Here is a 23619-nt window from a genome sequence, read left to right as displayed (position 1 = left end):
CCGCTTTTCTTGGGTACAATGAAGTAAGGGCTGTAATACAAGTGAAGCAAATGCCCGCAAATTTGGGAAGGCGCCGGACAAACTGAATCGCATAACCGAGACAGATCATGCGTAAAAGCCAGTGAAACAGGCTGGGAAGCTCTTCCCATGCCCGTAGACACTGGAGGGGAGGAATTAATGGCACCATCGGTGTATCCGCGCCAAGCGGAGCAGGGGTGTTTGTCAGTGTGCTCTCTTTGGGCACGCTGACAGCAGTGTTGTGTAGTGTAACACTCACCGAGCTCCGGGAATGAGTGGCTGAGCTGAGCAGACTCCATTGTGTGGGTCCTGGCAGCTGAGACACACTGGCTGGCGAAAGAGTGAGGGGAGAACATAGGCTTTTGCGCCCGTTTGTATCTCCCACAGACCTCTGGAGACCTGGAGAAGGTAAAGGAATTTGCTCTTTTTGTGGTTTTGTGGGTGCTGCCTGAACAGTCGGTGGAACGAAAATTAAATGAAACCAATGATTCCCCACCCGGCCCTCCTCCGGTGGGTGGAGTGGTGCCTTCACCATCTCCCGAAGAGCGATCCCGACCATTTCCATGGACCATGTTGCCCGTCTCAGGGCCCCTTGAATTTTCTCTTTCCTCCTTTTAGGGTGGGCCGAGTGGGCGGGGTAGCTGCTGACGACCATGTTCTCGTCTTCTTGAAGAAGTGGCCCGGGAGGAACGGGGTGGCCGTCGCAGGGCACCCTCAACGAGAGGCAGACTGAGGGGCCGGCATCGACAGACCTGGTGTAGCTTTGCTGCTACATGACATGATGTGAGCAATGGCCTCAGTTTGCTTTTGGGCAGCCAAGAACTGCTGAGCAAAGGTCTCGACGGTCTTGCAGGTCTCTCAGTGCCTTGGCCTGATGAACATGAAGCAAGGCCATAGCATGTAGGGCAGATGCAAAATCTGCATGCCAAGATCATTGGCATTTTAATATTTTCTTGAAGCAGATGTGACGTCATAGTGACCGACTCAAAGGGATCTCAAGTTTACAGTGCATGACGAAATCAGTATAAAACATAGGGACTCAGACTCAAACACAACATCAAATGCTAAACTTGATGATTACTTGATAAACTATGATTTGATTTATAATAATCCTTAACCTGGCTGTGAGAAGGGGTGATATTGTTAATGCATAAATTATGTCTTATTTATGTTTTATATCCAAGTCATGCATATTTTGGCCTACTACAAAAAGTACAAGTACTGTAGTATATGAAGAGTTCAGATGCACAACCGTTTATTATTCAGACTCTTAATGGATTCTGCCAACAAACGTTACTTCTGAATGACCTGCGGCTGGGATAAAGTAGTATTTGAAGAACGTATTATATGTGTAGAGAACATTAATATCATTATCTCATTATTGGGAGAGGTGGCTTTTGCATTTGAGCTCCTCATATTTAATTTAACCAATATAAACCTATATAATATATATTGCTAGAGATTTACAGTAGTACATCCATAAAACTCCAGCAAACATCAAACAGATGGTTGGAGCACATTATTGCTTTGTAGATTTTATTGTGATTTTGTGAATACAGTAAAATATGTGTCCAACTGCAAGAGGCATTGGTTTGACTTCAGTGAAGACAGATAAGCACATGAATAAAATCAAGCAGATTTTTGAGGAGCAAAGAGGCAAATGGTTAAGGTATGCTCTTTATTATATCACATACACATGCTGTGAACTCTACAGGTGAGTAACAGTAAAATCAGAAATCTCTCCGTTCATCACAGCCTGGAACGGCACAAGCCAACATCTGACGACTGGAGCTGAAGGAAATCTGTAGTCTGGCATTTCATCCCTACAATTAGCAGATACATTTTTCTATTAGATAAGTAAATGACATCATATTAAAACACATGAATATTTATACGTACCATGATGCTTTCACATCATTGTCCATTATCTTTAGTGTTGACCCTTGAATCTCCTCATACGAAATTTTGTCTTTTCCTTAAATATTATCCACAGATATTGTGATTAGATCACAGACATTTTGGTTATATTCATACATGTTATGTTTGAATGTTAATGTGTAATTATTTACACAGAGTGTTACTTTCTTACCTAAAATACCTGCCAAAGTGACATTTTTTGGTTGTTGCCAAACCGCAGGCCACAGAAACACGTCCCCATCTTTCTTATGAAGTACAATAACAACACGGATACTTCCAATCGTAGCATTCATTTCATTGTCCCGCAGAATCAATATGATACTGTTGAGATAAAGTAATTATAATACCTCTTCATAGACTGAAAATAGAAAACTGAATATTTATTAAAACACTTATTTGGGTGAAACTGCTGTAGTATTTACCCCTCTTGTTCATGCTGGGAAGGTTCCTGGCCCCACAGATACTGAACATTATTCTGGCCATCATTATAATTAATAGAGTTTGTATTTATTGTCAGGTGATGGTTTGTTTTGTAATGAATGATGATTTGTTGGAATCCAGTTTTAGATGCCATAGACTCTCCATTCATAGAGAACCCTAAGATGTACACAAAATACCACAGTAAAGAGAAGTTGTTCAATAATGTGTGCTCATTTTTAACCCTAATATTGGGTGGATCTAATGATTGGTAAAAAAAACGAAAAGTCTTGACAAAGTTGTCATCAGTAGCTGGTATTTTCTGATTTGCATTTGCAAAACATTACAAATGCAAATTAAGAGTGGCGTTTTCAATATGCAAGAAGCTATTTTGTCATCATGACAAGAAAACCATAAAACAGAGCTGAACTTCACTACCCCATGTATAAAGCTAAGTTACGTATCACACTTTACCCAATGATAATATTAATATTAATAATATTAATATTAATAATAATAATGATGATGATAATAAGTAGTAGTAGTAGTACTGCTATTGTTTTTATTATTATTATTATTATTATCATCATTATTATTTGTTTTGGGGAAAGGCATGGTTAATACAGGACAAGAAAACTTATTTTTATTATAATTCATTAAATATAATTTTTGAAATGATTAAATGTGGACATTTGTTAAATGTGTTTTGACTTACGTTATGACATTTGACATTCTTATTTGTTATTTACCGATATACAAATAATACCCATGAAAGAGATACTGTATGTAAATATGTATGAATGTCTGACCTAAAGCAGAATCCTGTAGCAGTTTTAGTTTGTGAGGAAGAGGGACATCAAAACAAAGTGGTTTCGGCTGACCATCAGCAGGCAGCAGGAACCGATTATTACCAACTGCAGGAACTGTAAAAGAAAAACAATAGAAACCCTTAACAACTTCAGACCTGATTATTTCATTTGGCAAGAAAAATTTGAATGCAGAAAATATTTGTTTCGTTATCCTTTCCCCAGGTCTAAATGGGGTAATTATGATTTGAAATTCTATATTGCATAATGTCTGAGAGATCTTACACTCACCTGATTGAGTAGCTTCCACAAGTTTAGGTGTCTCACGTGTAGGTGCCATGATCGGAGTCTGCATACGAACTATGAACAAAAAAAATTGTAACAAATTTATTATATACATTTACCAGATTCAAGACAGAATCAAAGTTCATGGATTTTCATACACACCATAGTTTATCCCACTGTCAGCCTCACTCACTCCATAATCATCTAAAGGAGGACAAGTTATATAATGTGTTTTGAAATAATTGGATCAACAAATGATTCAAATAATCAGTATAGTAAAATACACCAAATGTTATTTTGTAAAAAGCCATGAAAACAACAACTGTTTAATTTTATCATCTCTTTTAACAAAACTATGATGCATTAAATAATTTTCTCTTCCAGACAGTATTGTACATTTTCATTCATGAGTCTTGACTAAGTAAAGAGCAATTCCAGTGTGACATTTTCAGTCAAATATTTTAAGTATAATTTCTCAGAGAATGTACTATATAATGTATAACATACTTTGTAGGAATTGTGTGAAGAAAAATGCATAAACCAGTTGCGGTTATATTTTTTTAATAGTGTTTGGAATACACATGAATAAAATGTGTACAAAACCAACAAATATGGCATACCGTAATGCACTTCTTCAAGACTTCGAATATCTAATTTATGAATCAAGAAAGAAATACAAATAAAAGGGCACATTTCAGATATTTAGGCACATTTGAGAAATTTCAATAGATCATTTTCAAAATGTTCATGATTTGTGTTGCTTAAACATCTTATTTAACATTCTGATAAAGTAATTTAAACAACCAGTAAGAATTTTTTTTGTGAGTGGGGATTCAATTTCATTTATCCTTCATTTAAAAATAAACTGTTCACAAAACCAACAAATATGGCATACCTGAAACGGCTGATATACCTGAATCATGAATCAAGGAATCGTCTCGGGTTACGTATGTAACCCTTGTTCCCTGAGAAGGGAACGAGACGCTGCGTCGCCATAGAGACGCTATGGGAACGCCTTCAGGTGTGAGTGCGTCTGAATGTGTATATCAAATCCAACCAATGGTGGGGCGTGACGTCACCGGCGGGGTGACGCAGGAGCCGGAAAGCATAAAAGGCGACGTACAACCACGCCCACATTATCTGAAATATTGCCGAAGACGGCTTACAGGTACGCAGGAAGTATGGCAAAGGAGACGCAGCGTCTCGTTCCCTTCTCAGGGAACAAGGGTTACATACGTAACCCGAGACGTTCCCTTTCGAGGGAACTCGCGCTGCGTCGCCATAGAGACGCTATGGGAACGCTATACCCAATCCGCCAGACTACGAGTGCCTGTCTGTGTGTAAAAAGCACAACTAAGACCTAAGCACCAAAGATCCAGGAGTAGGAGTGAGATCCAACTTATAAAACTGTACAAAAGTGAGCGGTGAGGACCAGCCTGCCGCATCACAGACATCCTGGACAGAGGCACCTGCCCACAGGGCTTTAGATGCTGCCATACCTCTAGTTGAATGCGCTCTGACGGTTAAAGGAGAGGGCCGTACAGAGGCTCCATAAGCAAAAGAGATAGCCTCGACTATCCATTTACTCAAAGTTTGCTTTGTGGCCGGGAAACCTTTCCGGGCCGAACCAAAGCACAAAAATAACTGCTCTGCTTTCCTGAACTCCGCTGTTCTGAGCACGTACATGTCCAGTGCTCGTACTGGACAGAGTAAATTAAGCTTTGTTTGGCTCACGTCCTTAAATGGTGGAGAGCAGAACGCCTGCAAGACTATGGGGCATGGTATGTTGCTCAAAACCTTCGGAACGTAGCCCGATCTAGGGTATAGAAAAACCTTTACCATGCCTGGAGCGAACTCGAGACAGGTTGGCGAAACTGAGAGAGCCTCTAAATCTCCTACCCTCTTAAGGGAGGTAATAGCTAGGAGAAATATAGTTTCCAGAGTAAGAAACTTTCTGAAATTATATCAATGGCTCAAATGGTGCCCCGATAAGTCCTCCAGGACCACAGACAGATCCCACGCAGGGATCCTAAAATGACTCGCAGGCCTTAACCCCCCGAGTGCCACACAGGAAACGCATGAATAGATGGTCTCTACTTAATGAGGGACCGACCACTAAGGTATGAAAGACAGATATAACTGCCACATAAGCCTTAATGGTCAAAGGAGGCAGCCCTGCTGCAAACTGCTCTTATAAAAACTCCAGAACTGTACCAAGGGGCAGTTAACTGGGTCATATAAGTGCTCTTGGCACCACGTAATTAAAGTCTTTCTTCAAATGCGTATAATTTCCTGGTGGAGGGAGCTCTGGAAATAAAATAGTCTGCACAACCTCAGTTGAGAGACCCATTTCTATGAGTCTGTCCTCCTCAGAGGCCAGAACCAAAAACTCTAGGCAGGGGTAAAACACAGTGCCCCTTGCCTGAGACTACCGATCCCTCCAGATCGGCCCCTGAAATGGGGAGCCGTCTAGGAGGGAGACCAGGTTCGAAAACCACACTCGGGTCAGCCAACACGGGGCTACGAGCAACAGCTGCGCCTGTGCTGCCGGACCCTCTCCAGAACTCCCGGGAGCTGAGCAATTGGGGAAAAACACACAGGAGGCCCTCAGACCCTTCCTGTGTCATGGCAACCAGTCCGAGTGGGACTGGGTGAAAAAGAGAAAACCAAAAAGTACAATGTGAATTCTCCTGAATTGCAAACAGGTCAGCTTTCGCTTGGCCGAACCTGAGCCAAATTTGCTCCCCCACATGTGGGTGGAGTCTTCATTCCCCAAGCTCAACGCCTGCCGCAGCAGAACGTCTGCTCCATGTGGACTTACATAGATTTTGACCTTATGGTCTTCCATAGCCACTTCCCGGCCTTAGAGGGATGCATCCGTCGTAAGCCTGATGTGACGACCTTGAGCCCCCGATATTGGCCTTCATGGGAAAGGAACCATGGTTTCTTCCATAATACTAAGGCACAAAGCATCTGCGTGTGACCTTGATCATGAGAAACGGGTTGCCCCTCAGGGAACCCCATGGTTAAAAGGATGGATTCTTTACGAGCAGGAGACAACCGTGCCTGCAGTCATTGAAATCCATACCACGCCCAGAAAAGAGGTCCTCTGTGCTGGAGAAACATACTTTTCCTGGCATTTATTTGATGGGACATTTTTGTCTCTTTTGGCTTTCCATAACTGATCACAGCTAGAAAGGGATGCGTCTGTCATTAATGTTTTGCGGCGACAGACCGCACCTAACTTGGGGCCTGTAAACAAATACCCAAATTTTTTTCCATATTCTTAGGGCACGAAGACATATGCGCGTAACCCTGAACATGTGAAAAAGCCAACACTGGCCTTTTTTGAGAAAGGAACCATAGTTTCTGCCATAATACTAAGGCACAAAGCATTCACGTGTGACCTTGATTATGCAAAAACGGGTTGCCCCTCAGGGAACCCCATGGTTAAAGGATGGATTCTATACGAGCAGGAGACAAACGTGCCTGCAGTCGTTGAAATCCACACTACGCCCAGAAAAGAGGTCCTCTGTACTGGAGAAGCACAATTTTCCTGGCGTTTAGCTGATTGGATATTTTTGTCCTTTTGGCTTTCCATAGCCGATCCTCAGCTTAACAGAAATGCATCTGTCATTAATGTCATGCGACAACAGTCTGCACCTCACTCCGGGACTTAGACAGAAACCCAGCATTTTTCCATATTCTTAGGGCACGAAGACATGCGCGTAACCCTGAACATGGTAAAACGGCCAACACTGGCCGAAAGGAACCATTGTTTCTTCCATAATACTAAGGCACAAAGCATCTGCGTGTGACCTTGATCATGAGAAACGGGTTGCCCCTCAAGGAACCCCATGGTTAAAGGATGGATTCTATACGAGCAGGGGACAACAGTGCCTGCTATCGTAGAAATCCATACTACACCCAGAAAAGAGGTCCTCTGTACTGGAGAAGCACACTTTTCCTGGCGTTTTAGCTGACTGGACATTTTTGTCCTATTGGCCTTCCATAGCTGATCCGCAGCTTAAGAGAGATGCATCTGTCATTAATGTCATGCAGCGACAGACCACACCTCACCTCGGGCTTTGAGACAGAAACCCGAAATCTTTACATATTCTAGAGTACGAAGACATGTGCGCGTAACCCTGAATAGGCAAAAAGGGTTGCCCCTCGAGGAAAACCCCTGATTTTAAAACCATCACTTGGTGTGCGATTGACCTAGCTTCAACTCATTCACTTATTTGAAAATGGACATGACACGAGCAGGAGACATCTGTGCCTGCATCATCGTAGAGTTCCATAATATCCCCAAAAAGTGATCACCTGTGTTGGGACTAACATACTTTTCTTGGTGTTCAGTCTCAACGCTAGGTATCTAGATGTGCAAACACAACATCTCGATGCTGTGCTGCCATCTGTGCTGACTGTGCTAATATTAGCCAATCATCAATATAAATAGTATGCAAATGCCCTAAAGATGCAATGATGCCAGGGCAGCATTTACACATTTTGTAAATGTGTGAAGGGATAGATCTAGGCCGAAGGGAAGGCTGATATTGGTATGCCATGCCCCAAAGGCAAACCTGAAATTCTGTGAGCAGGAAAAATCCATTAACAAAAACCAGTCCTCGGATCTGATTTGAGATAAATGTGAGTGACTGTCAACATCATGAACCATAATTTTGCGACAGTTTCGTGTAGACTTTGAATAAAAGGAACTCCAATTCCTGCTCTAAAATTAGGCATAGCCTAATTTTCTGTGCATAACACCCATTGAGATATGTTTGGAATGTTTTTCCATGCTATTATATTTTTTACCAAGGGAACCTGATTTACTGTGCTCTGTACTACAAGAGGCAGAGTGTTCACAGTTAATACAGGAGGGTACTGAGAAGTGTGGGGACCCGTAAAAGGCGGATACAACCCACACTCCCCAGGAGGGCATACCCTGATAGGGCTTTATATATATATATTTGACAATGTTGGAGGCTTTAGGGATGAAGCCACTCATGGCAACATAAAAACATCCTCTAAATATAGCCTATTATGTTTAAAAGCTAGCTGAAGTGCTTGTGTAAACATGGTCAGATGGTCTTTTCCATGACTTGCATAATAATGGAGCTCAGGAAAGAAATAAAGCCTCTGGTGTTGAGATTGCACTTATTTTGTATATATATATATATATATATATATATATATATATATATATATATATATATATATATATATATATATATATATATATATGCTGGTTCATACATATTAAAACTAGCAGTTACGAGAAACAACCTCGATAAACTCCTCATTTAATAGACCGGTCGAGGCGGGCCTCGAACCGCAAGACACGCGAACATCGTCTGACACAGTCAAACAGTAAAGCACGGGCTACCGATCGGGGCGGGAGAAACCGACATGCGGGCTCCCGAATCCCTCCCGATAGCAATGATAAGTGCACACCGCCTTAGCGGACGCGGATCTGAACCGGTCGGTGAAGAGAAGGGCTGTGTTTACAACATATATCTCCTCAGAGGTAAAACATTGCATAGAGCTCCCGTTCGGGTTGGAAGTGACCGCAATGCGTGCTTCCAAACCCTCCCGAGGCAGAGCTTTCACGGTCAAAGTACACTAACGTTACACCACCTCAGTGGACGCAGGACTTAAGCCGCGAGAAACGCGATCATTGTCTTGACTCATCAAAACAACGACACACAGCCCGAGTGGTGTGTGGCTGAGTTTAAACATTTTGGAAGTGCTCTGGCAGCTTATCGTGCGGACGCTCTTCCGGCCATTCGGATTAAACTTCGACACATGCAGCTCGTATACTGAGCTTGATTAAATCATTACATTGCGGAGGGAGGATAGCTATGCGTCCTCACCACCCAGTACTCGAATACATCAAACCCCTCGGGGGAAGATTACACGAGATCACGTCCCTCTCAATGAGGGGAAGTGACTGCAGTGCAGGCTTCCACACCCAGAGGAGGAACAACGGAGCATTTTGAAAGGTAAGTTATCATAATGAACACACGTCACACCGCTCCCTCAAGAGCGGCGTTAGCGTGCTCAGCTCCTAAACTTTCTGATTTCTTATTTTCCTTCATTATCAGCCACACAGTTAAACTATTCAGCCACACCCTTTGACACACACACACAGATAACCGTCTGAGGCAATAGAGATAATGTGGGCGTGGTTGTACGTCGCCTTTTATGCTTTCCGGCTCCTGCGTCACCCCGCCGGTGACGTCACGCCCCACCATTGGTTGGATTTGATATACACATTCAGACGCACTCACACCTGAAGGCGTTCCCATAGCGTCTCTATGGCGACGCAGCGCGAGTTCCCTCGAAAGGGAACTAAATAAGCGGCACAGTTAGGATATTTAGGCACATTTCAATAGATAATATTAAATAAAAAAATGTCCTGCAACATTCTGAGTGCATAGCTTGTCACTATTTTATACCTTACCATAGTCTTGAATAGATAATCCCGGATCTGGTAAAAAAAAACATTTAAGAGTAAATCCTTTACAGAATTTATATATAATGTATACATTTGGTACAACATGTAGCTTTTAGTAAGCCTACTAATATGCACTCTTTTGTACAGTTTGTACCTCTGAGGTACTACTCTTTAAATGCAAAGATGTACCGTCTGAAAGGGTACCACAGTGACAGTAGTGACACAGTGACATTTTTTGACATCCTAGAGAATATTCGAGAATATATATATATACAGGGTGCGATTTGCTGGGGGGGATGCGTGGGATTTCCCCCTTTCTGGTCAATGTATCCCTGCCTCTGCTTAATAATTTTTATCCCCGGTGGGGATAAATTTATCCCCCCCTCAAAGTGATCAGTGCTACTACACTAGTGGCGAGACGGATCACAAAACTTATCACGGATCCGTGGTTTGAATAAAGTCAATTTTGTTTTAAATGCGCTGCTTTGGCTGGCTCTGATACAGCTGCCGCGCAGCCTCTCTGTATTCACCACTCTGAAGACTTGCTCAATGTCCCGCCCACGGCGCTACCTGATTGGTTACAGACCCGGTTACACCTCACGAGTAAAAGCCTATCAACACATGCGAGATGGTTATGGAGCTGTGTGTCGAAACGATGGAAGGCAGCATATTCATCCGCATATTAATAAAGCGAGAATAAACATCACAATCTGATAATCTGTTTATGATGACAAGCAGAGTAAGTGTCCCAGTCACACCACTGAGAATGGCAGAAGTGACACATGATAAATGCAGATGAGGCGTTTAGCGAGGCGCGGGCGCGTCCAGTTTGCGCAAATGAGGCTAATTGACATAATGCATCAGTCTTTTCTATCATTTCACTGTAGCTCAGCATTGCGGTGTAAAGTTAATGTTATTACTTTAAAAGCAGCAGTAAAGCTGTTTCTACTGTTATGGTTTAACTTTGCAATCAATACATTGTTCATATATGTTTAAGTTGACACTACGTTGTGCCATACAGTTTTGCCATTCAAGATTTAATTCTTGCGTGTTTTTTCGTTGTGCATGATCACAGTTCATATGTGTGGGGAAAGATAAACTATTAGTGTAAAAATATTGCGTTAGGCTGCTTCATGAGTTAAGATTTTTTTTACAATTCCTGCAAATGCAGTGATGAAGTTAATGTTCTCATGATTTATTTTTATGAATTAAAATGTTTTGAAATGTGCTGTGAACAGACGCATTATGTCAAGAATGATAAAAAATCGTCAATAAGCTCATAATTTGCGCTAAAATAGTCTAAATGTTTAGTTTAAAACCATTTTAAAAAGCTGGTTATTTTGATGTTTCTGCGCAAGTTCAGCAGACAGTGAGGTTCGGGTTTGTTCCGATCAGAGCTCGTGAGCGGAGAGCGCATTTCTGAATATTAGAAATATTTTAATTAGAAATATATATAAAAAAAATATATTATAATGGATTTTTGTTAGGTCGGACAATGATTACCAAATTTCTCTCTCATATTGCTCTTCATAACCACTGAAAACAGTCAAAAAAGTAAAAACTAGTGGTGGGTTCAAAATAACTCATGACGAAATATGGTGAGTACCCACCGTCGCCGAAATCGACGCCTCTGAAAACATCCCCCCCTCTGTTTTTTTCACAAATCGCACCCTGTATATATATATATATATATATATATTAGGGCTGTCAAAAGATTAATCGTGATTAATCACATCTAAAATAAAAGTTTGTGTTTACATAACATATGTGTGTGTAATGTGTATAATTATTATGTATATATAAATACACACACATTCATGTGTATATTTAAGAAATATTTGCATTTATATACTGTATAAACATTTATATAATTTATATTATATAGAAATATAAATATTTTATATATAAATATAACCAATTTTTCTTAAATATATACATGACTGTGTGTGTTTTTATATATAAATATTAATTATACACACTACACACACATGTTATGTAAACACAAACTTTTATTTTAGATGTGATTAATCACGATTAATCTTTTGACAGCCCTAATATATATATATATATATATATATATATATATATGAAGAGTTTGGTTCCAAAACATGATAAACGGCATAAAAAAATTGTTACTATTATATCAGGTCAGTATTTTAAAGTAAATTCTTAATTTTACGCAAAATGCAATATCCGCCGTGTTATTCTGTCAGTTTTTCTTCCTTTTTTCGCAAAACGCAATTAACGCCACTCCTCCTTTTTTGCAGTATGCAATAAATCCGTTCCACAAATCACAGCGCACCATTCCACGCATTGTAAACAATAATGGCGGCGCGTTGAATACACGGATGCCGAGATTTCCTCATCTTGTACTTCGTGATCAACAAACAAACAAAATAATACTTTAATGGCATTGATAAACCTGTGGTGGTTTTCTGTGACGGGAAAGAAATGAAAGCCATCAACATCTAATAATTTACATGAGAGGCACTCGGGAGACAGAAAATGACGGTTGCTTTTTAGGCACATTTGAGAAATTTCAATAGATCATTTTCAAAATGTTCATGATTTTATCTTATTTAACATTCTGATAAAGTAATTTAAACAACCAGTAAGAATTTTTTTTTGTGAGTGGGGATTCAATTTAATTTATTCTTCATTTAAAAATAAACTGTTCACAAAACCAACAAATATGGCATACCGTAATGCACTTCTTCAGGACTTGGAAGATCTAATTTATGAATCAAGAAAGAAATACAAATAAAAGGGCACATTTCAGATATTTAGGCACATTTGAGAAATTTCAATAGATCATTTTCAAAATGTTCATGATTTGTGTTGCTTAAACATCTTCTTTAACATTCTGATAAAGTAATTTAAACAACCAGTAAGATTTTTTTTTGTGAGTTGGGATTCAATTTCATTTATCCTTCATTTAAAAATAAACTGTTCACAAAACCAACAAATATGGCATACCTGAACCGGCTGGTAAACCTGGATCATGAATCAAGTAATCTAAATAAAGGGCACAGTTAGGATATTCAGACACATTTCAATAGATAATATTAAATAAAAAAATGTCCTGCAACATTCTGAGTGCATAGCTTGTCACTATTTTATACCTTACCATAGCCCATTTGAAAAGATATTCCCGGATCTGGTAAAAAAAAACATTTAAGAGTAAATCCTATACAGAATTTATATATAATGTATACATTTGGTACAACATGTAGCTTTTAGTTAGCCTAGTAATATGCACTCTTTAGTACAGTTTGTACCTCTGAGGTACTACTCTTTAAATGCAAAGATGTACCGTCTGAAAGGGTACCACAGTGACAGTAGTTACACAGTGTCATTTTTTGACATCGTAGAGAATATTCGAGAATATATATACATGTATACATGTCTGCCCCAAACATACTACAGTCGTTTCGATGAAAACGGGCTGTCTAGGCTGGGCTGTCCGCCGACGTCAATTTTTGCGGAGGCATTCAGAAATCATTGCTGCGTCCCAAATCGCCTACTTCCATACTATATAGTAGGCAAAGAGTATGAGAAGTAGTGCTTTTCGCCTACTATATAGTATGGAAGTAGGCGGTTTGGGACGCAGCCCATCTCTCTGCTTGGAGTTCGTCAATCACGCTTGTCGTCTTCTCGTTTACAGCGGTTACCAAGCAACATAAGAACGCGCGGCTGCAGCTTGATGATGCAAGCGTACCGCGGTTCGGATGCAAAAATAATATGTGAACACAGTTCATGGGGGGCATGGGGAGGGGGGAGCAATCGAACTCGGGTTCGGACCAGGCAATCGCACCAAATGTGAAACCGTCTTAAGTCATCTTGAGGCCCCCTTGGAAATCTACTGAGGCCTCCTATGGGCCCCGACCCCCTGGTTGGGAATCACTGATTTAAAGGAGCTATAAGACCTATATATCTTGTGTCACCACACAAGAGCAACTGATTTTAAACTTGCTATGTTGCTACTGTTACTTTGTATTTTGTTGTGCAAAATTATGTTACTACTGTAATGTACTTTTTTGGAAAGAATAAACATTTGAGATTGAACTTCTTACAACTACCTGTATAATCTGGAGGCATGTGTGATTCCTTTCCCTCTTTGGGTTTGTCTGCAACCTCCACGTCACCTTCCTGTGGCTTGGTAACAACCATAGATGTGAGAGATGTAACAAACTGATATTTGAGTGAAAGTTTGAGAGATTCATTCTTTACAGCCTCTTTTTCTGGACCTTCAAGAAGAACACTGAGACAAAAACAAAGAGAGAAATCAGACAGACAGTCTAGGCTTACAACCTTATATTATTTTAATCACTGTCTTGTTACCTAAAAAATAACATCATTTTGAAACATGTCAGCAACTCCTACTGATAGCTGGGATTGAAAACATTTAAAGAGTTTGGTTCCAAAATGCAATAAACGCCATTTTTGAAAAAAAAATGAGTTACTGCCAGAATCAGTATTATATCAGGTCAGTATTAAAAAGTAAATTCTTAATTTTACGCAAAATACAATATCCGCCGTGTTATTCTGTCATCTTTTCTCCCTTTTTTCCCAAAACGCAATAAACGCCACTCCTCCTTTTTTACAGAATGCAATAAATCCGTTCCAGGAATTACAGCGCACCATTCACGCAATATAAACAAACAATGGCGGCGCGCTGAGTACACGGAGTCCTAGTTTTCCTCATCTACTTTGTACTTCGTGATCAACAAACAAACAAAAACAAAATAATACTTTAATAGCATTGATAAACCTGTGATGGTTTTCTGTGACGGGAAAGAAACGTAAGTCATCAACATCTAATAATTTACGCAAGAGGCACTCGGGAGAAGGGTGCTTGTTTGCCCAGGCCGACAGCATCAAGTTTCTGTCATGCTAACACATTGACCCCAGGGGATCTTATGAAAAACTTTCCATCATTTTACTCAAAGTCAACGAAAATCGAGCAGGAGCAAAACATTTTACAGCTGATTGCTGTGAAAAACGTTAAGCGACAACGTCAAGTATAACCGCAGCAATTCTTAATATCACAAAGTAAGTGTTTTGATTAATGACATTAATGTTTATATTTTTAATTAGTCTGTACAACTAGTCAACTAAATGAATATAACATGGCAAAGATGAATGCACATTTATATAGGCTATTGATTCAATAGATTTATAGCATTTTGAAAAAAAACTTGTCATGGATTTATTGCATTTTGTGGAAAAAATAATACGTTCTTATAATAAATCTTTGAAAATCAAGTTATGGATTTGAATTTTTTATGTTTTTATAACCTAAAGATGCTATGTGAAAGTTTGTAACAGAAAATAGTGGTTTTCATCTTGACACTTTCTTGGTATAGAAAACAAGTTTTTACCAAAATTTGTCAAAATGGATTTATTGCGTTTTGGAACCAAACTCTTCATTTTTACACAGCGGGTTAACACAGTGTTACAACTGAGCCTCAAGTATACAATGATAATGAAATGAAAACAATGTAAATACTATCAATCAAAATAATAACTGTTAATACAATATCAGTGGAAATAACTCACAGTTATGATTTTTTTTGTCTTAATGGTGAAGCCCTTTCAAAAAAATCTATTTCTATGCATTGATGCAAAATTAAAGGATGGTTAGATGAATGATCATGGATGGACTGTAAAATCTAACAGTGTAAGTCACTAAACGAAATGAGTGTATTTAACTTATTGTTTTTTAAAAAGTTAATTTCACTTAATAAAAACTGCTATATGAACTCAAAAACTGCAAATGATTAACCATAACTTAAACTAAATAAGTATTACATTTAAAATGAACTTAAACTGAATAAGTACTGAATAACTAAATCACACATTCTCCCTCGCACACACCTGAAGTAAATAATGGGCTTTAATTTTGACACACGCCCCTCCCCCACATCTCTCACGGAGTTTCACAGAGCAGCAGGCAGGGCGACATAAAGAGCTAACAGGTAAGCACTGCAAACTCTTTCAACCTTTTTAAAGCATCTTTAAACTTTAAAAACACGTTGTTTGTCGTGACTCGTGACTCTTCATTGTTATACTGCCTCGGTTAAGAAAATTTGTGTAATGTTACCACAAGGGAACGCAAAATTGACACAGCAATATTTCCTCAAACTCCTTCCTCTTAAGCATCTTTAAACTTTAAAAACATGCTGTTTGTCGTGACTCTTCATTTTAATACTGACTCTGTTACAGTAATTTGTGTAATGTTGGACATACGATGAATGACATACGCTTTCGTGTGTCTTGTGAATAGTATGCCATACAGACCCGTTTGCCACTGAACCTGCATTAACGACGACATTGGGGCCTCCAGCCTTAGTCAAACGGGTTGGCACGTATGGTCGGGTTGCGATTTTGGCGCTATCGTAAGTCTTATGAATAGTATGCCATACAGACCCGTTTGCCACTGAACCTGCATTAACGACGACAGTGGGGCCTCCAGCCTTAGTCAAACGGGTTGGTATGTATGATCGGGTTGCGTTTTTCGCGCTTTCGTGTGTCTTGTGAATAGTATGCCATACCGACCCGTTTGCCACTGAACCTGCATTAACGACAACAGTGGGGCCTCCAGCCTTAGTCAAACGGGTTGGTATGTATGGTCGGGTTGCGTTTTCGCCTGGTCCTGTAAATGGTATACAATATAGACCCGTTTGCCACTGAACCTGCATTAACGACGACAGTGGGGCTTTAGGCCTTAGTCAAACGGGTCGTCAGGTTTCATTCTCTCTTAAAGATCGGAAGGTGACCCTTATTTACCATATATACCCTCGCACTGGGCCCCCAATTTGCTAAATCCTCAACTGTGGATAATATAATTATGCTCACTGTGTGACACTTCAATACATATGAACGGCCGCTACACTAATACGATTTTGCTTTCTCTCCCTGTCTCGTCCTCGACCTCGTCCTTCAACGTGATGCCCAGCTGATGCCTGACCATCGATCACCGGCAGAACCCACTTAATCTCCGCTAAATCTCCTTATCCGTTCTCCCAAGGGTTTTTCCCTCCTAGGACTTATTTTTCCTCGGATAAAAGCCCGGGGTTTTTTTTCTCCTAGGGGGTTTTTCACCCCGGGGAGGCAGCCTTTTTGGGCTTTACTTAGCTTCCTCTTCTAGACGTTGCTTTAGTAATACGTGCACTTATAATATTGAGTGATAGCCGCAGCAAATTTAACTGCTTATGCTATCATGTATTTTGTTGTGCTATCTGTTGTTTTTCTGTGCTTTTCACTGCTTCTATTTATGTAAAGCTGCTTTGAAACAATTGACTTTTGTGAAAAGCGCTATATAAATAAAATTGAATTGAAATTGAAAACTTAAGCAAACTTAATATATTTGAGTAAAGGTAACTCAAACATTTTGTTGTCATATGCACTTATTATTTACAGTTTACAGTACTCATATGTATGAGTTTTAAAACTTAAATGGTTTAAGGCAATCGGTTTCCTCAAACGGTTTAAGTTGAGTTAACTTGTCGGGTTTTACAGCGTATCTGTTATAGGCAGATATATAAACAATTTATACAACAAACGTTCTGTTTGTTACAATGAACCCCTACTATGGGATAAGTTGTCACGTTTGCACTCCTGCCAGGCTGTCACTTTCGGTGTAATTGTATGATAACGGTAGGTCCCACAAACAAACTAAGTGTTTATTTGTGACAGAAATGTGTGTGTTGATTGTTTAAAAAATATTAAATATTTTATAAATGATAGAGCAAAAGCCAAAAAGCATTAGTTTGTGCCCCACACCATTTGTTTTGTCAAGCTACTGTATTAGATTGGGTTGCATTATAAGACAGAATTTTGTCATAGTGTCCAGCTTAAAAAAAATAAAGACATTACATCAGTAAATAATAAACTTACTGTTTGTCCAGAAGTTGTTTCACTGTAAGGTAGGCCCACAGTCTTTCCACAAAATCTTCATGTTCAGATGGGACATCAATTACATCTTTTGTTGTTACAGTGTTTTGGTACGTCACCTTACTGCCTTTCTGCACAGCAATAGTTAACATTGTCGTCATGAATACTGTTATATAGGGGAAACTTTACGAACTGCTTTAATCCAGAAATATCGATATAAAACACGGGCCGGGATCTTACTGATATTGCGATGACTTCAGTGCTGATGCTCTCCACATTGTTGTCTGTAATTTGTCCGGATACCACAATTTCAGAGCCGTTGAAGTACAGGGCAAAATTGTTCTGGGTAAGATTTGAGACTCCTATGTAGTTAAGCTGAATATCAGTTAGGAGTGGGACGGCAACTTCATCATAAAAACCCTACCAAACAAAAAAAGAGTTAAACATGCTTCAATACACGGCACAATTCAGTATTGTTGATGAGTTTACAAATGGTTCACTGTTTGGCACCTGCAGCTGTAGATCGGCATCAGAATCCTCATATATTCTGCGAGCAACTCCATTATTTTCCAGTGACATTTTTGTTAGGAAATCAAAATTCACATCATATCCGAAACCAAGACAATAGAGGGGAAACTTTGACCCAATAGCCTTTCTCACATTAGACATAATCCTCTCTGCATTGGTTTCACCTGTAAGAGAAGGAAATTTCTTACATGTTAAATGCATTACATGTTCCCTCAAAAGGTGGAAAAACATATCGGTGTCACGTAAAAGATTCACAAATTTACGTGACTATAGGTAAATAATTTCGTGATACAGGGTTGAATTACTGTATCATTTATTCATGAGATTACCGGATAACACGGACCACTGTGTGGATACTCATAACTGTCTGATAATGTTAAGAGGATGGACATTAACTCTTTCCCCACCATTGACAAGTTATCTCGTCAATTAAGAGAAAACCTTTCCACTAGATGGCGCTCTTACCCAATTTATAAAAAATGAAGCAAAACCGAATTTAATTAATTTTAAACTCTTAATATTTTGGTAATCGTTCTGAATATAATCTTTATAATTTAGTTTTTTTGCACAAAATTTTGTAGAAGAAACCTACCCATATTTACTGTAAGAGGTTATAAAAAGAAAACAAATGAAGGATGAAATTTTTTTTCTCGTTTTGTTTGTTTGTTTCTTTGTATGAAAGCAGAGGTTCTGTTCTTTCATTTGATATATTTGTATGTTTATATATTTGTAGAAGAAAATTGGTGGGGAATGAGTTAACTCTTTAGCTTGTGTTCAGTGGCTGAATGTTTGCAGTGATCATGTTTATCTGTGTATTTTTTGCCTGATGTTGGATCTCCATCGGTCAGTAGAATAAGGATTGAAGCAGATCCTGCTTGTGGCTGCCGTTTGAACATATTTACTCCTTCTAACACCGCAGCATTTATGTCCGTGTCTACAAGAAGATAAAAATATTTGTGTTATTGTTCATTATATTACATTTTTCCAATCTTGCCATCTCCCATTGAGAACTGACATCCTCTAGCTGTAATCATCTTCACAAATGATTTCGCGTCATCCAGGTTTGTCTTGGTAGCTTTAAGGAGTTCACGCTTCCACAAATCAACTTGACCGTCAAACGTGATCAATCCAAAGTGATCGTCCTCAGGAAGATCATTCAAAATCTTTAGCAGTGCCAAACGTGTCTAAGAAAATTCACAGAATTGGAAAATTACTGAAATTGTCTTTAATGCAGTAAATTCCAGACCTTTTTTAGGAGTCTGAAACCATTAGTAACTTTGTTGTAATAAATTTATATTATGTACTGTATACGTATTAAATATTTATTCCAACATTTTTGCATGTATGATAAATATAAAAACTGAAGCTCTTTTGCTAGGCATGGATTATTAAAACAGTACAAAAAGAAGGATTTGTGACAACGTTTGCAAAGATATTTAACTTGTTATAATCATCATGCTCTCTAGCAACTAATCTAAAGCTTTCATAGGTGGTCAGTAATTCACATTTTATTTACCTGCACAATTTTTTTGCCGCTCATGGAGCTACTTCGGTCAATGATAAACACCACATTTTTGGGAATACGTGGAAGATCTGAGGGTGCAAAGTTGTGGACGAAATACCCATTTGATACCTGAGCAAAATTAAATGGGATACAGGATTACTCTTGCAATATTCTTCAGGCAAAATAAGTTAATCTGTTATTTACACACAAATTTATTTTCCCACCCACTGAAACTCACTTTCATTTCACCATTAGGATTTTGTCTCTCAACATCATATGAAATGAGCAGGTCTCCTTTCAGCCCATTTTTATCACAGTCTTTGCATTTGGTCTGCTGCTCTCGAGTGGGGTAAAAGGTCACCCATGCCTGAAATGTTCGGATTGATCACTTGTTCACCTTGTGAAGTGTACATGAATTATAAAATAACTGTATTTTTATAATCTATTGCTTACATCACTGTCAGTTCTGGTAGTTTTGATGGCATTGGCCAGATCATTGGTGCTCAGACCTCCTGTCACCTCCAAGAAGGAAATTCCTGGTTTCTCATGGATGTGTACGTCAATCTAATATAAAGACGGACATATGCTTAAACGCATATAAAATAAAGAGTTGTATTTAATGCACCACATTTAATGTAATAATATTTTTTTCATACCTTGAAATCTGCCACCGTCTGCATTGGTTGTGCATTGATGAGCAGCTCATATTTGCCAAGGCGACGCTTTAGCAGTTCCTCATAAGTCAACTCAAAGGTGACTTTACTGAGAGCGGCCACATTCACTGATGTTTTAAATTCTTCTAAAGTCCTTCCAACAGACCTGAAAAAAAAATTACACCCATCATATTACTGCTCTTCCTATAAATACATACTTTATAGATGTCTGAATGATATGTGTTTGTTTCAAATGATCAATACTTGATGAGTCCAGCACTTTGTCCTTGTGAAACTGCTTGACTGTACTGCTGCTGAGCGTCTGCTTTCTCCTTCACAACTCCATCATAGCTCTTTCCATCTATGGTCCTGCAGGGAAATTTGCCATTATTTGTTAAACTATTTTTTATAATGTTAACTGCTATACATTAGGGGACAAGTAATTTGTTCATTTTACTTTATATGTCATGACAACATTTTTGAATTTTGTTCTTATTTGGTTAAATCCTCAGCCTAAATTAAACTTCGACCCACATGCTGGCAAGGACTTTCTCTCTCTTATCTCATATTGTGTAATATATTTACCCACATTCTGAATTTACTGATGAAGGCATTCTTGGGTATCTTCACTTCAAAGAAGATCTCCTGAGATTCATTAAGTCTGTTTGCCACACGGCTTGTGATTATTGTGGTGGCGTAGCGACTGGTCACAGTAGAGTTAATGTAGAAACTGTAAATATTCACATCTTGTGTCTGTGTTGAGAAATCAAAAAGTATCATTAAAGTGTAGTTGTGTAGAAATGGGTGGTATTTACGCCTTCTTTTTGCATGCACAAATATTTACTTTTCAGGTTTCCAGTAAATATCTGGTCAGAGGACAAATACAGGTTAATGGTTAAATCTCAGTGTGGTGACACAAAGTTCAGTTTTACTTTTTGGTAAACAATGAATTTCTCTTGCTTACTATAGAAACTTGGGATAAATATGCTCATTATTTGAAAGTCACTTTTTATAAGCGTCTGCTTCCCTTCGTGGCCCCGCAAAGAAAATTTATGACTTAAAACATTCCCAAACTTTATTTAATTTAGTGCTGTTGGTTAGTGTCTTTATTTTACTTATATTTCATTACACAGAATTTATGATAAATTAATTTATTTTATAAAATGACATTAAACCGGGGCCCCTTACAGCCCCCAGTTTGAGAACCACTGTGCTAAATGAATAAACAGTCAGAGCAACCAAACAGATTAAAGTAATGCTTTTAATGAAAATAATGTTCTGGGGTGCGTTCTCCGATAACGTTCTCTCTTAGCGCGCTACGAAGACTCAAAAGGTACACCTTAACTACATGTATACCTTTCCTACGTGTGTTCTCCGAACTTTACCTTAGGATGTTGCTTAAGGTAAACCTTCTTAAGTTCGACCTTAGCGGGTGCTGTCCATGGTGGAGGTTCTGAATAGGTTGATATCGATCGCTCGACAATCAATTATTCACTTTATGTAATTGGTTTCGCTGCGTTATGAGATAGCGGTGTTCTTTATTAAAGAAACATTTTAGAAATAGTTCAGGTTAAATTTATTAGGAATATCTGTTAAAAATATTTAAAATTGCAAACAACTAAATTCAACCTTCTATATTTTATATCAAACCGGTGCAAAACCCGCAACTTTATTTCCAAACGTATCATGTTTAAACTGCTCCAATTCATCCGCTATGCCTTCACTTGAAAGGATACATTATATTAGGGGTTCTAAGTGCGTTGCACAGGGGAATAAAGTGGGTCATGCAAGTATTTGGCTCTGCATTACACTTAAAATATATAAAAACAAACTGTTGTTGTTCATTAGTTCACGCGTTTATTGTGCTTGGACAGTGGATGCGCATGCAGCGTTGTTACAATGCGCATAAAGCTTAATGGACGCATTTCTGGAGCCTGTCTGTCTACCTCAAATATAACATATAAAATATTATATAATAGCCTATATAAATATATATTATGATTACTTTAGATTTTAGCTTTGTTTGGTTTTAATGTGGAAATTGTGTTGACCTTAGGAGACTATAAGCAAGTGCGCAGTTTGTTTTGAATGTTTATAAATAATATGGCATGCAGTTGCCTCAAAGTTATAAAACATTAAAAAACTTCGATGCAAAGTCGAATTAACATTAACAATCCTAATTAGTTTTTTATTTTTTATTTTACCCGATTTATTTATGCAGCTAAAATACTTGCCGGTAGATTAAGATTTAACGAATAAGAAATGCACAAATGAAATCGTAGTATTCGCTGTATAGCTGCCAGTTTCACCAACTCCATCACCCAAAATATATATTTTTAAATAGTTTCTTAATCCTGTAGCATTTAATAGTTCGCAGTTGATGTCCCTTTGGAAAACATAATTAAAAATCTAACAACCATCAATGTAATGATGTCTAATTATGTAAATGTTTTATTCTTTAAATATAAAAATATTTGCCTAATTAAACACGGAGTGTTTTTTTTTACAAATATTTAGTTATATAGACTGCAATGTAAGCTTTTATGAAAGTGATGGCCCCTAGTGGAGTCATGTGTGATAAGGTATAGCTAAGAGCGCTCCAGACCAACCTTACGAACGTATGACTTACAGAAGTGATACGTAACTAAGAACGTTTCGGAAAACACGTATTAGCGATAAGGTACAGCTTAAGGTACAACTTAAGAACGACGTAGCGTTAAGGTAGTTTCGGAGAACGCAGCCCTGATCTAAAGAACATCTATTTAATTCATATTTCTGTTTATCTTAGACTACTATTTTATTATTTTTTAAAACACATTATTATAATTCATATGCAGTGACCCTCACCTTTTTAACAGGAGCTGAAGAGGCAGAGATGAGAAAGAAGCCCAACAGAATCAATCTGAGTGCTGGACGAGTCATTGTGACACTGACGAAAAACTCACAGTGTCTCAAAAAATAATGCGTAGCTACAGGACAGAGGGGGCAGGCGAATGTCAAGACCCCATGGTACGCTGATTCTCCTTTGATTGGTTATTTTTTACACCAGCCAGTCAAACATGTTACTGCAATTTTGGCACACACGTTTCTTTGAAATGGGACAAAACTGAACCAGGAGACTTTGTCACAAGA

At 38.6% G+C, this 23619-nt stretch overlaps 1 protein-coding gene across 13 annotated transcripts; it reads right to left on the bottom strand.

The window, feature by feature from the left end:
• Positions 1-1682: 1682 nt before the first annotated feature.
• Positions 1683-23493, bottom strand: LOC135718707 (inter-alpha-trypsin inhibitor heavy chain H3-like). 13 transcript variants are annotated; one of them, XM_065240873.2, is made up of 25 exons: positions 23335-23493; positions 21077-21240; positions 20752-20856; positions 20491-20653; positions 20288-20398; positions 20073-20201; positions 19847-19963; positions 19346-19514; positions 19154-19264; positions 18313-18494; positions 18043-18222; positions 17806-17933; positions 13983-14167; positions 13034-13063; positions 12883-12921; positions 12608-12637; positions 9913-9939; positions 4064-4093; positions 3606-3647; positions 3450-3518; positions 3162-3278; positions 2358-2532; positions 2108-2256; positions 1918-1993; positions 1683-1841 (listed from the first exon to the last, which is right to left on the bottom strand). In XM_065240873.2, the coding sequence occupies exons 1-25, from the start codon at positions 23407-23409 to the stop codon at positions 1727-1729; spliced, it is 2718 nt and encodes a 905-aa protein (XP_065096945.1). In that variant the 5' UTR covers positions 23410-23493; the 3' UTR covers positions 1683-1726. The 13 variants fall into 13 exon arrangements, with proteins under 13 accessions (XP_065096945.1, XP_065096946.1, XP_065096948.1 ...); XM_065240874.2 differs by having other exon boundaries at positions 3162-3275; XM_065240876.2 differs by having other exon boundaries at positions 13986-14167.
• Positions 23494-23619: the final 126 nt, after the last annotated feature.

Source organism: Paramisgurnus dabryanus, chromosome 14 (genome assembly GCF_030506205.2).
Source record: "Paramisgurnus dabryanus chromosome 14, PD_genome_1.1, whole genome shotgun sequence".
Taxonomy (NCBI): Eukaryota; Metazoa; Chordata; class Actinopteri; order Cypriniformes; family Cobitidae; genus Paramisgurnus; species Paramisgurnus dabryanus.
The sequence above is the reverse complement of the archived record's forward strand: the minus strand, read 5'-3'. Positions and strand labels throughout refer to the sequence as shown.